This window comes from Diaphorina citri, unplaced genomic scaffold, assembly GCF_000475195.1.
Source record: "Diaphorina citri unplaced genomic scaffold, Diaci psyllid genome assembly version 1.1 scaffold816, whole genome shotgun sequence".
Lineage (NCBI taxonomy): Eukaryota > Metazoa > Arthropoda > Insecta > Hemiptera > Psyllidae > Diaphorina > Diaphorina citri.
This window is the reverse complement of record NW_007378248.1, coordinates 120,540-134,269: the sequence shown is the minus strand read 5'-3', so window position 1 is coordinate 134,269 and position 13,730 is coordinate 120,540. Positions and strand designations below refer to the sequence as shown.

Genomic DNA, 13,730 nt, shown 5'->3' with positions numbered 1-13,730 from the left:
TTGGCGCATTAGGGGCGCTCCCCTGGGAATTATGACCGGTACATTCTAACTTCTTTTCCTCTCCCAGGGTCGCTCACAGGGGGGTCCAATGAGGTTCATCCAGTACCATTTACCGGGCCCAAGCTTCTCATAGGGGGCCGGAGCCAGTAGTTTTTTAAAAAGGAAAATAAAATACGACCATATACCTAGTCTTCTTCTTCTTTTTCAGGCGGGGTCGGCATTTTTCGTCAGACTCTCAATCAGCCCTAAGGTGATTGCTTTAGGCTGACATCTGACAATGTTGAGGCGAGGGGCCAATTCTATAGGGGGCCCGGTTATAGGCTGTAGGCCGGCCCTGCTTTTCTCCCTTCTTACCTATATTATCCCTACCTATATTTATACTCCCCAATTCCCATTTTCCTTCCCTAGTCCCCATTTTCCCTCCCTCGTGTTACGTAACTTTATTGGGTCATCAAGAGCGGGCATGCAACACAAATTGAAAACACATTGTCTGTAATAAAGTCGTAAAAACACATCGGTCCCTTTATCCCTTTATGGTGAAACAAGGATGAACATTTTGTGGTAAAATTTGTGCTTCTCGATATATCAATCTAGAAAAGGGGTTTCCCAGACGTATCCCGGGCACAGGCACTTTCCCCCAAAGTTGTAATGGGGATAAAACTAAGTGAGAGGTTTTTTTTTTTTTTTTTTTTTTAAATTTTATTAAGGGGGGGACGAAGTGGCGTATACACATAAATTTTTTTTCAATTTCATTAAGGTAGGTACGAAGTTGCGTATACACATATAAAGATAAAGCTGTGTCCACCCACTTTGGGTCACCCAAAGTCGACGCCGTCGGTCGATGTCGACTGAAATCGTACACTGACTCTACAACATAGATTCACCTCGTCGATCGACCATCGATTGATCGACGGCGCGGCGTCGACAATGTGAGGACACAGCCTAAGAGAGAATTTTTTTCTCGTCTTCAGATTTGTCTCCTGCTCTAATATTTCAAGGGGGAACTAGAGTTGCATGGAGGGATGCTTTAATCTTATTTTCACCGTGGGACGATAGTTTCTTTTGTCGAACGTGGGAAAAAGAGGATTAATTCTGTGAGGAAATAGATGCAGGATTAGGAGAACTAAAAAAGGTATCAAAGAATATTATTGTGGAGCAGGAAACGAAGTAGAATTAGAAAAACAACATAATATATGTAGAGGAAAGAACGGTGAAAAAAGGTAGCTACCTATTAAATAATTGTGAAGGAGGCGGAGGAGGAAGAGGAGGAGGAGGAGGAGGAGGAGAAGAAGAAGAAGAAGAAGAAGAAGAAGAAGAAGAAACAACATTTAGAGACGCATATGCACACTGAGACAAAGAGAAAAAGTGGACGAGGAAAATAAACTAAAGAGAAGAATGAGAATGTAAGAGGAGGTGATAGAAGGAAAATAAATTGGAAGAAAAACGACAGAGGGACAAATTAATAGACAGATGGACACGGATGTAATAGATCAGTTGCGCTTACTTGGGTGATGTTTCAAAGTCATAGAGCAGGAAAAATGAGGACCAACGGAATTTTTCTTTTTCTTGTCCCGGAGGAAAATTGCTACGTGAAAGATGACCTGGGATCTTTACCCGTGGAGGCTTGGTGTCTGCTGTAAGTAGAGGCATCTTTAGAAATTAAACGAATGAATAGAATATACCTTGTTTATCCTGCTGGGATAGGACTGGAAAGTCCCTTTACCCCCGCTGTCTACCCAAGGTCTTATATATTCAGGGACGGCGATTTGACTCAGAGTGTGTGGGAGACCATCTCTACGGTAAGATCTATATGCAGGTTTCGAAATTGTGAGATTAACTTGGAGCTAAAAAAATCTGGTGTGAACATCACACGACTTTCTATTACATTTGCGGAATACGTATTTGAAAAATAAAAAAAAAGTGAATTTTTTTCTAAGTCCCAAGCCGCCTATAATTATGGCGGCCAATTTTTGGTCGAAAATTTTCCATCTCAAAATACTTCCCATGTAATAAGGGATCGTTTAAATTTTAAAATGTTCAAAAATTGAACTTTTTTTAAAAAAAATTGTAAGTCCCGTTGCAGAGCCGCCTACGGCGGCGGATTTTTGGTCGAAAGTTTTCTATCTTAAAATGCTCCTCGTGTCATAAGGAATCATATAAACTTTTAAATTTAAGTCCGAAGCAACATTGACTGCAAGAATATCCACGATTTATCCAGTTAGTCTGCTTCTGAAAGGGTTCGACATTTTGACTTTTTTTTCCAGAACCGGACAGAGTTGATCAAGCATCCCCGTTCTTATTTCCGATGGGGACTTTGTATCCCTAACGAATGTACAGGACGGGATCTGGAAAAGTCCCTCAGGCAATCCCTGACCCGAGGGTTTCTGCAGGCTGGTATCAAGGTGACCATTCGAATCCCGGAGGAAAATTGCTACGTGAAGGATGACCTGGGATCTTTACCCGTGGAGGCTTGGTGTCTGCTGTAAGTAGAGGCATCTTTAGAAATTAAATGAATGAATAGAATATACCTTGTTTATCCTGCTGGGATAGGACTGGAAAGTCCCTTTACCCCCGCTGTCTACCCAAGGTCTTATATATTTTGACATATTAGGTATAGGAAATAACGTTTTAGAGAGGTTTGATAGAGGGAACTGTAACTGTTAAGGTCTGATGTTCCCGAAATCGAAAAGAGAAGGAAGACAGGATAGGAGAAAGCCAGCCGTTCCGAGAAGGAACATTATCCGTTCAGTATAGAACCAGCGGTCTAGCGCTTAAAAGGCAGTCGCGCTACCAATCAAGCTAACTACATAGGCTGGCTGTACGAACGTGAAGTAGACTGTAGACTTGTAGAGTCATCTTTAGAATGCCCGAGCCGCAAAACTTTGACTCCATCGGGAGTCGGGAGTAGGAATTAGGACCATACCCTTCTGTCTGCCAGGCCTGATGAAGTGCATAGGCCTCGGAAATTGCTTTTCTATTTAATTGAAGGAATTAGGACCATACCCTTCTGTCTGCCAGGCCTGATGAAGTGCATAGGCCTCGGAAATTGCTTTTCTATTTAATTGTATCGGGAGTAGGAATTAGGACCATACCCTTCTGTCTGCCAGGCCTGATGAAGTGCATAGGCCTCGGAAATTGCTTTTCTATTTAATTGAACAAGGCAAAAGAAAAGCATGCTTGTCAGTGAAGTTGTCACCCAACTTGGGTGACATTCCCATCAATACACTTCCCATCAACACCCTTCCCCATCAATACACTTTCCAATCCCATCAATACACTTCGTCATCAAAACACTTTCCCATCAATACTGTGGAGGAAAATGCATATTCCTCTCACAATGCAACACCTGACGTCATCACTTATAATGTTAAATTAGTGCCCAATCGTAGATCCCGGTTTTCTGTTCCCAGCGGTATTCCTCTCACGATGACGTCGTCACTTATAATGTTAAATTAGTGCCCAATCGTAGATCCCGGTTTTCTGTTCCCAGCGGCTTCCTGGGTCTCTTATTGGTCCTCGTCATTTGGGCCACAATCAGGGATCTCCTTCAATCGGACAGCCTCTCCCCCAATTCCGCCAGATTAAGCTACTCTCGAGCCTTCTCCATTCTCTATAACACTCAACGTCTCTGTAAGGTCGATAAGAATGAAGAGATGACTATTATCTATGGCATCAAGTTCCTGGCTATGACCACTATGGTGATTGGACATAAGGTTATTCTACTGGTGGGCAACAATGTGCAGAACAAGGACCGGATTGAGAGGGTAAGTTGTGATTGGATTAGCTCTAAAGCAGTATCCACTCTAATGTCATAAAAGATCTAATCAGGTTGCAGTGACCAAGAGCGTTTATTAAAGCCGATGGCCCTACTTATACCAATACAACTTATACCAAAGCTGTGCCCACACATAGTCGACGCCGTCAATCTACGAGGTGAATCTACATATGTTATCTAGGCAGTGTACAGTTTCAGTAATAGACAACCATCGATCTACGGCGTCGATCATGTGTGGACACAGTTTTATACAAGGATAAGGAATTACTCACTGGAAACCAAAGTCTGTAGACGAAACATTTGTAGTTATTTGTGTATTGAGATTAGTGAAGCTTTGTACTTTTTGATGATATGCCCGGATATCCGGATAATCATAACGAAAACGAGCTTTGTTTTCGGCTCATGCTCAGCAAATGTGCACCTGCAGAGACTTTAGAGTTTGGTTTTCATTATTGGAAATTATTGCTTTATTGCGGAATTCCATACATTTATTGAGTATGAGGAAAAACATACGAATTTTACAGAAAACAATACACCATTGCTATATGTAAACTTTTAAGTTTTTTTCCCTCCTTAACGCAGCGTAGGAAGGTAGGAGCTAGGAACATTTTTCTTTCTTTCTACTTAGAAACTTAAAAGTTTGGCAGAGGTATGTAAGTCATACATGGTTCGTCCCCCTCCCTTTTCGTTGGCATCCATTATCGTTTCCCAGAGTCAACCCTAACTTGCCTAGCATCTTTTCAAAAACAAAATACAAAAGTACAACAAGCTTTTCCACGTTTCCGAAAAAGGAAAGTTCAAAACTCGTGTTTTTTTAACTTTAATAAAAAAGTTCGTCGTTTTTCTAAAGATAGCGTGGTTTCTAAAGAAAAGGGGGAAGAAGAGATGGTAAATAAAAGTGGATCCCCATTTTCCTGTTAGACATTAGATTACTGTCAAATGCCACTGCTCTTACCTTAGAGTACCAGGAAGCTTTTCGAGTTCATTAGTGCAGTTTATTTGGTTTCTCACAGTGGTGGTCATAGAATAGAATAGAATATAGGTGGAGAATAGAATAGAATAGAATAGGTGTAGAATGAAATAGAATAGAATAGGTGTAGAATGAAATAGAATAGAATAGGTGTAGAATGAAATAGAATAGAATAGGTGTAGAATGAAATAGAATAGAATAGGTGTAGAATGAAATAGAATAGAATAGGTGTAGAATGAAATAGAATAGAATAGGTGTAGAATGAAATAGAATAGAATAGGTGTAGAATGAAATAGAATAGAATAGGTGTAGAATGAAATAGAATAGAATAGGTGTAGAATGAAATAGAATAGGTCATACTGGGAAGCAGAGATTGTATTTAGAATATTTAGACCGAAATTGATCGATGTCGATTCGATTGAAATATTATGTAGGTACATAGGTACTAGGTACCTACCTACTTTTTATACCGATAGGAATTTGCTATGAGTAATAAGCTTAAGGAATACCTATAGGGATTCGCAATAGGGGAAAATATTATGGGCTTCAATGTTGAAAGAATTGACGGTCAAATTCAAACCTTTGAGACGGCGCGGCGTCGACAATGTGAGGACACAGCCTAAGAGAGAATTTTTTTCTCGTCTTCAGATTTGTCTCCTGCTCTAATATTTCAAGGGGGAACTAGAGTTGCATGGAGGGGTGCTTTAATCTTATTTTCACCGTGGGACGATAGTTTCTTTTGTCGAACGTGGGAAAAAAGAGGATTAATTCTGTGAGGAAATAGATGCAGGATTAGGAGAAATAAAAAAGGTATCAAAGAATATTATTGTGGAGGAGGAAAGGAAGTAGAATTAGAAAAACAACATAATATGTATGTAGAGGAAAGAACGGTGAAAAAAGGTAGCTATTAAATAATTGTGAAGGAGGCGGAGGAGGAAGAGGAAGAGGAGGAGGAGGAGGTGGACGAGAAGAGACAAAATTTAGAGACGCATATGCACACTGAGACAAAGAGAAAAAGTGGACGAGGAAAATAAATTAAAGAGAAGAATGAGAATGTGAGAGGAGGTGATAGAAGAAAAATAAATTGGAATAAAAACGACAGAGGGACAAATTAATAGACAGATAAACACGGATGTAATTACACCTACATGATGCAGGTAGGTAGGTTACCTTTTTACTTACATTGGTATGTACATTTTTTATTATGTATTTACTTTGTACCTACATGAATTCTAAATGTTGTCCCTGTCATATTAGATACACTAGATTTTCCCTTTTCATTAGGTAGAATTTCATTAGGGGGATCTAGAATGTAGAGCAAGTTTAAGGTTCTGTTTGGAGAAAAACAACATTTTATTTTTACATCAATTTGTAATAACGCAGACTGCTTTTTATTGGCGCATTAGGGGCGCTCCCCTGGGAATTATGACCGGTACATTCTAACTTCTTTTCCTCTCCCAGGGTCGCTCACATGGGGGTCCAATGAGGTTTATCCAGTACCATTTGCCGGGCCCAATTAAGCTTCTCATAGGGGGCCGGAGCCAGTAGTTTTTTAAAAAGGAAAATAAAATACGACCATATACCTAGTCTTCTCCTTCTTCTTTTTCAGACGGGATCGGCATTTTTCGTCAGACTCTCAATCAGCCCTAAGGTGATTGCTTTAGGCTGACATCTGACAATGTTGAGGCGAGGGGCCAATTCTATAGGGGGCCCGGTTATAGGCTGTAGGCTGTAGGCCGGCCCTGCTTTTCTCCCTTCTTACCTATATTATCGCTACCTATATTTATACTCCCCAATTCCCATTTTCCTTCCGTAGTCCCCATTTTCCCTCCCTCATCTTCCAATCGTTGTAATATTTAGCTGTTTTGTCCAGTTCTTTCTGTAGGAGCTTTATTTCTTTATTGGATAAGTTTCCCGTTCTATATATTATCCCTACCTATATTTATACTCCCCAATTCCCATTTTCCTTCCCTAGTCCCCATTTTCCCTCCCTCGTGTTACGTAACTTTATTGGGTCATCAAGAGCGGGCATGCAAATTGAAAACACATTGTCTGTAATAAAGTCGTAAAAACACATCGGTCCCTTTATGGTGAAACAAGGATGAACATTTTGTGGGAAAATTTGTGCTTCTCGATATATCAATCTAGAAAAGGGGTTTCCCAGACGTATTCCGGGCACAGGCACTTTCCCCCAAAGTTGTAATGGGGATAAAACTAAGTGAGATTTTTTTTTTTTCAATTTCATTAAGGTAGGTACGAAGTTGCGTACACATATAAAGATTTTGTGGTAAAATTTGTGCTTCTCGATATATCAATCTAGAAAAGGGGTTTCCCAGACGTATCCCGGGCACAGGCACTTTCCCCCAAAGTTGTAATGGGGATAAAACTAAGTGAGATTTTTTTTTTCAATTTCATTAAGGTAGGTACGAAGTTGCGTACACATATAAAGCTGTGTCCACCCACTTTGGGTCATCCAAAGTCGACGCCGTCGGTCGATGTCGACTGTTATCGTACACTGCCTCTACAACAAACATAGATTCACCTCGTCGATCGACCATCGATTGATTGACGGCGCGGAGTCGACAATGTCAGGACACAGCCTAAGAGAGAATTCTTTTCTCGTCTTCAGATTTGTCTCCTGCTCTAATATTTCAAGGGGGAACTAGAGTTGCATGGAGGGGTGCTTTAATCTTATTTTCACCGTGGGACGATAGTTTCTTTTGTCGAACGTGGGAAAAAGAGGATTAATTCTGTGAGGAAATAGATGCAGGATTAGGAGAAATAAAAAAGGTATCAAAGAATATTATTGTGGAGGAGGAAAGGAAGTAGAATTAGAAAAACAACATAATATGTATGTAGAGGAAAGAACGGTGAAAAAAGGTAGCTATTAAATAATTGTGAAGGAGGCGGAGGAGGAAGAGGAAGAGGAGGAGGAGGAGGTGGACGAGAAGAGACAAAATTTAGAGACGCATATGCACACTGAGACAAAGAGAAAAAGTGGACGAGGAAAATAAATTAAAGAGAAGAATGAGAATGTGAGAGGAGGTGATAGAAGAAAAATAAATTGGAATAAAAACGACAGAGGGACAAATTAATAGACAGATAAACACGGATGTAATTACACCTACATGATGCAGGTAGGTAGGTTACCTTTTTACTTACATTGGTATGTACATTTTTTATTATGTATTTACTTTGTACCTACATGAATTCTAAATGTTGTCCCTGTCATATTAGATACACTAGATTTTCCCTTTTCATTAGGTAGAATTTCATTAGGGGGATCTAGAATGTAGAGCAAGTTTAAGGTTCTGTTTGGAGAAAAACAACATTTTATTTTTACATCAATTTGTAATAACGCAGAAACTTATTTTATTGTTGTCTCTTTTTTTCATTGAAGGTATTTCATTAAAGTTCGTATATGGAACGTCAATAATAAAAGAGGAAGACTAGCTATTGTTAACTCACAGTCAATTTGTATTGCACTTTTTGCTATTTCCTCGAAGACTCCGTATATACTCCAATTATTTCCACCCTTATCATACTCGGGTTACAGCAAGAATATGTCAGATTTGAGGTTTCGGTCCATTTTCGACAACCCTTCCCTTCCTCGGCCTCCATTTATCTTTCCGCTTTTCATGTTGTCAGTGGCGTAGTGTGAATGTAATACTTATACTGTGACATTACACCCACATCGAATTTACCCCTCACCTGTATTCCCCTCATTCAGGGTCTTCTTCTTCTACGTCTTCTTCTTTTTCTTCTTCGCTTTTTCCCGTGTTCAGACGGGGTTAATGGTTTTCGTCAGCTGCTCAATCAGCCCTAGGGCGATTGAGGGCTGACGTTTGGTTTTGGCTACAAAATTTTACCAGTGGATGTCCTTCGCACACAACCTTTGCTATTTCTTTAGCAACTAGCAAGGGGAAAGGTTGGTATCTTCACTGGTCAAAGTCCCCCAGCTAAACTAAGCTGGTCCACTCCTTGTTTAAGGTCCTGCAGCCAGACCCTTCCTCTTATTCAGTCATTGTGCCATTTTCTGAGAGAGTTCTACAGTTTACACCACTGATGGCATATTCTCTATTACATCAATGTCTCTTTGTTGTCTACAAGTCTATTATTCGTCTCTATGCAGAGAAGTGGGAATGAGAGGAGAGAGAGGGAGGGATATGTAGCTAGCGAGGAAGAGAGAGTAGGAAAAGGGAGAAAAGGAAAAGAGAGGTTTCAAAGTAATGAAGACTTTTCTTTCCTGTAATGAGAATTGATTTTGTACTTCGCGAGGTGAAATTCTGATCCAAAGGTCAAAGGTTGGTGGTTCGAAGTTTGTAGTTTTGCGGAACGACATTTCTGACAAGCGCATTCATGCTTAACACAATTAAACTTGTCTCCTTTAGTTCGAAGTTTGTAGTTTTGCGGAACGACATTTCTGACAAGCGCATTCATGCTTAACACAATTAAACTTGTCTCCTTTATGGAAAAAATGGGAAGAAAAATACACAGCCATAAAATAAATGAAGACCTCAAAGAGCTTTTTCCATACTTTTTTTGTTTACAAGAACTCGGCAGAGGCTTATCTATAACACTCAACGTCTCTGTAAGGTCGATAAGAATGAAGAGATGACTATTATCTATGGCATCAAGTTCCTGGCTATGACCACAATGGTGATTGGACATAAGGTTATTCTACTCGTGGGCAACAATGTGCAGAACAAGGACCGGATTGAGAGGGTAAGTTGTGATTGGATTAGCTCTGAAGCTGTGTCCACTCTAATGTCATAAAAGATCCAATCAGATTGCAGTGACCAAGGGCGTTTATTAAAGCCAATGGCCCTACTTATACCAATACCACTTATACCAAAGCTGTGCCCACACATAGTCGACGCCGTCAATCTACGAGGTGAATCTACATAATATGTTATCTAGGCAGTGTACAGTTTCAGTAATAGACAACCATCGATCTACGGCGTTGACCATGTGTGGACACAGTTTTATACAAGGAATTAGTGCAGTTTATTTGGTTTCTCACAGTGGTGGTCATAGAATAGAATAGAATATAGGTGGAGAATAGAATAGAATAGAATAGGTGTAGAATGAAATAGAATAGGTCATACTGGGAAGCAGAGATTGTATTTAGTATATTTAGACCGAAATTGATCGATGTCGATTCGATTGAAATATTATGTAGGTACATAGGTACTAGGTACCTACCTACTTTTTATACCGATAGGAATTTGCTATGAGTAATAAGCTTAAGGAATACCTATAGGGATTCGCAATAGGGGAAAATATTATGGGCTTCATTTGGGCCACAATCAGGGATCTCCTTCAATCGGACAGCCTCTCCCCCAATTCCGCCAGATTAAGCTACTCTCGAGCCTTCTCCATTATCTATAACACTCAACGTCTCTGTAAGGTCGATAAGAATGAAGAGATGACTATTATCTATGGCATCAAGTTTCTGGCTATGACCACTATGGTGATTGGACATAAGGTTATTCTACTGGTGGGCAACAATGTGCAGAACAAGGACCGGATTGAGAGGGTAAGTTGTGATTGGATTAGCTCTAAAGCAGTATCCACTCTAATGTCATAAAAGATCTAATCAGGTTGCAGTGACCAAGAGCGTTTATTAAAGCCGATGGCCCTACTTATACCAATACAACTTATACCAAAGCTGTGCCCACACATAGTCGACGCCGTCAATCTACGAGGTGAATCTACATATGTTATCTAGGCAGTGTACAGTTTCAGTAATAGACAACCATCGATCTACGGCGTCGATCATGTGTGGACACAGTTTTATACAAGGATAAGGAATTACTCACTGGAAACCAAAGTCTGTAGACGAAACATTTGTAGTTATTTGTGTATTGAGATTAGTGAAGCTTTGTACTTTTTGATGATATGCCCGGATATCCGGATAATCATAACGAAAACGAGCTTTGTTTCCGGCTCATGCTCAGCAAATGTGCACCTGCAGAGACTTTAGAGTTTGGTTTTCATTATTGGAAATTATTGCTTTATTGCGGAATTCCATACATTTATTGAGTATGAGGAAAAACATACGAATTTTACAGAAAACAATACACCATTGCTATATGTAAACTTTTAAGTTTTTTTCCCTCCTTAACGCAGCGTAGGAAGGTAGGAGCCTTTTCGATGATATGCCCGGATATCCGGATAATCATAACGAAAACGAGCTTTGTTTTCGGCTCATGCTCAGCAAATGTGCACCTGCAGAGACTTTAGATTTTGGTTTTCATTATTGGAAATTATTTCTTTATTGCGGAATTCCATACATTTATGAGTATATGAGGAACAACATAGGAATTTTACAGAAAACAATACACCATTGCTATATGTAAACTTTTAAGTTTTTCAAGTTTTTTTCCCTCCTTAACGCAGCGTAGGAAGGTAGGAGCTAGGAACATTTTTCTTTCTAAAAATTTGGACCGATTGCAATACTTTCATTACTAGTATAGCTCCGCTATACTGTAGTAATAGAAAGTTATTTCTTTATTGCGGAATTCCATACATTTATGAGTATATGAGGAACAACATAGGAATTTTACAGAAAACAATACACCATTGCTATATTGACTAGAAAGTTTTTTCCCTCCTTAACGTAGCGTAGGAAGGTAGGAGCTATTAGGAACATTTTTCTTTCTTTCTACTTAGAAACTTAAAAGTTTGGCAGAGGTATGTAAGTCATACATGGTTCGTCCCCCTCCCTTTTCGTTGGCATCCATTATCGTTTCCCAGAGTCAACCCTAACTTGCCTAGCATCTTTTCAAAAACAAAATACAAAAGTACAACAAGCTTTTCCACGTTTCCGAAAAAAGAAAGTGCAAAACTCGTGTTTTTTTTTTTAACTTTAATAAAAAAGTTCGTCGTTTTTCTAAAGATAGCGTGGTTTCTAAAGAAAAGGGGGAAGAAGAGATAGTAAAAGTAGATCCCCATTTTCCTGTTAGACATTAGATTACTGTCAAATGCCACTGCTCTTACCTTAGAGTACCAGGAAGCTTTTCAAGTTTTTTTTTTTTTAATATATAACCATTTATTTATAAACATACATAAACACAAATCATCTCAATATAAATAAGTAATACCTATACATATGGCTTACTCTTTACCCATGGAGCAATTTAAAATATTAAATGCTCTCTATCGGATAAAGAGGAGTTCAAGTTTTAGATATCTGTATACAAAATGATTAGGAAAAAAAAGATTAGATATTTAAGAAAAGATAAAATGGAAAAATTTTAATCTTAGGAAACATGTATGTAAATTTGTAAATGAATATGTATTAGAATAATAGGTACCTTATTCTAATACATATTCTTTAATAGAATAGAATAGAATATATAGGTGTAGAATAGAATAGAATAGGTGTAGAATGAAATAGAATAGGTCATACTGGGAAGCAGAGATTGTATTTAGTATATTTAGACCGAAATTGATCGATGTCAATTCGTTTGATATATTATGTAGGTACATAGGTACCTACTTTTTATACCGATGGGAATTTGCTATGAGTAATAAGCTTAAGGAATATAGGAATTCGCAATAGGGGGAAATATTATGGGCTTCAATGTTGAAAGAATTGACGGTCAAATTCAAACCTTTGAACCTTTCTATTTATAAGTCTGTCTATGAATGAGGAATAAAGAATTGACGGTCAAATTCAAACCTTTGAACCTTTCTATTTATAAGTCTGTCATTGAATGAGGAATCCCGGAAAATTTAAAATAATTTTAATAATAATTCAAATAATTTGACCCAGATTTTCAAATAGTCGAAAAACGCTCCCCGTGTACTTGGGTTTCCGGGCTACAGGCAATTGACGCAAACAGCCCCCGAAATATCGTGGAACACTTCAAACGAAAATTTACCCTTTTGAGGTTGAACAAACTGGAATAAAATTATTAAAGTCCATTTCGAAATGTTGAAATAAGGATTCACACAGGGTAAACATCCTGAAGTCTTGTAGACTTTATTCAGATCAAAATACATAAATATGGGTGGTTAATGGAAAATGAAAACAACAATGAGTATATTGGGAGGTAATCTAAAAATGGGGTTCTTGTTTTAAAGCTTTTATTTATGATTCAAAGTTCAAAATTACTAATGGTCAGCACGTTGAATGCATCCTCCCAGCGGCTTCCTGGGTCTCTTATTGGTCCTCGTCATTTGGGCCACAATCAGGGATCTCCTTCAATCGGACAGCCTCTCCCCCAATCCCGCCAGATTAAGCTACTCTCGAGCCTTCTCCATTATCTACAACACTCAACGTCTCTGTAAGGTCGATAAGAATGAAGAGATGACTATTATCTATGGCATCAAGTTCCTGGCTATGACCACTATGGTGATTGGACATAAGGTTATTCTACTCGTGGGCAATAATGTGCAGAACAAGGACCGGATTGAGAGGGTAAGTTGTGATTGGATTAGCTCTAAAGCAGTATCCACTCTAATGTCATAAAAGATCCAATCAGATTGCAGTGACCAAGAGCGTTTATTAAAGCCGATGGCCCTACTTATACCAATACCACTTATACCAAAGCTTTGTCCACACATAGTCGACGCCGTCAATCTCGAGGTGAATCTACATTATGTTATCTAGGCAGTGTACAGTTTCAGTAATAGACAACCATCGATCTACGGCGTCGATCATGTGTGGACATTGTTATATACAAGGATAAGGAATTACTCACTGGAAACCAAAGTCTGTAGACGAAACATTTGTAGTTATTTGTGTATTGAGATTAGTGAAGCTTTGTACTTTTCGATGCACCCTTCCCCATCAATACACTTTCCAATCCCATCAATACACTTCGTCATCAACACACTTTCCCATCAATACTGTGGAGGAAAATGCACATTCCAAAAATGGGAAGAAAAATACACAGCCATAAAATAAATGAAGACCTCAAAGAGCTTTTTCCATACTTTTTTTGTTTACAAGAACAAACATTGACTGTTTCTTTG

At 38.9% G+C, this 13,730-nt stretch overlaps 1 protein-coding gene across 1 annotated transcript; it reads left to right on the top strand.

Moving 5' to 3' along the window:
• Nucleotides 1–1,577: 1,577 nt before the first annotated feature.
• Nucleotides 1,578–10,991, top strand: LOC103512270 (the record flags this gene model as incomplete). The annotated part of the gene is made up of 7 exons (XM_008477022.1): nucleotides 1,578–1,636; nucleotides 1,757–1,799; nucleotides 2,265–2,482; nucleotides 3,491–3,764; nucleotides 9,342–9,470; nucleotides 10,156–10,284; nucleotides 10,878–10,991. Coding segments are annotated over 7 exons (966 nt in total), but the record flags the coding sequence as incomplete, so codon positions are not given.
• Nucleotides 10,992–13,730: the final 2,739 nt, after the last annotated feature.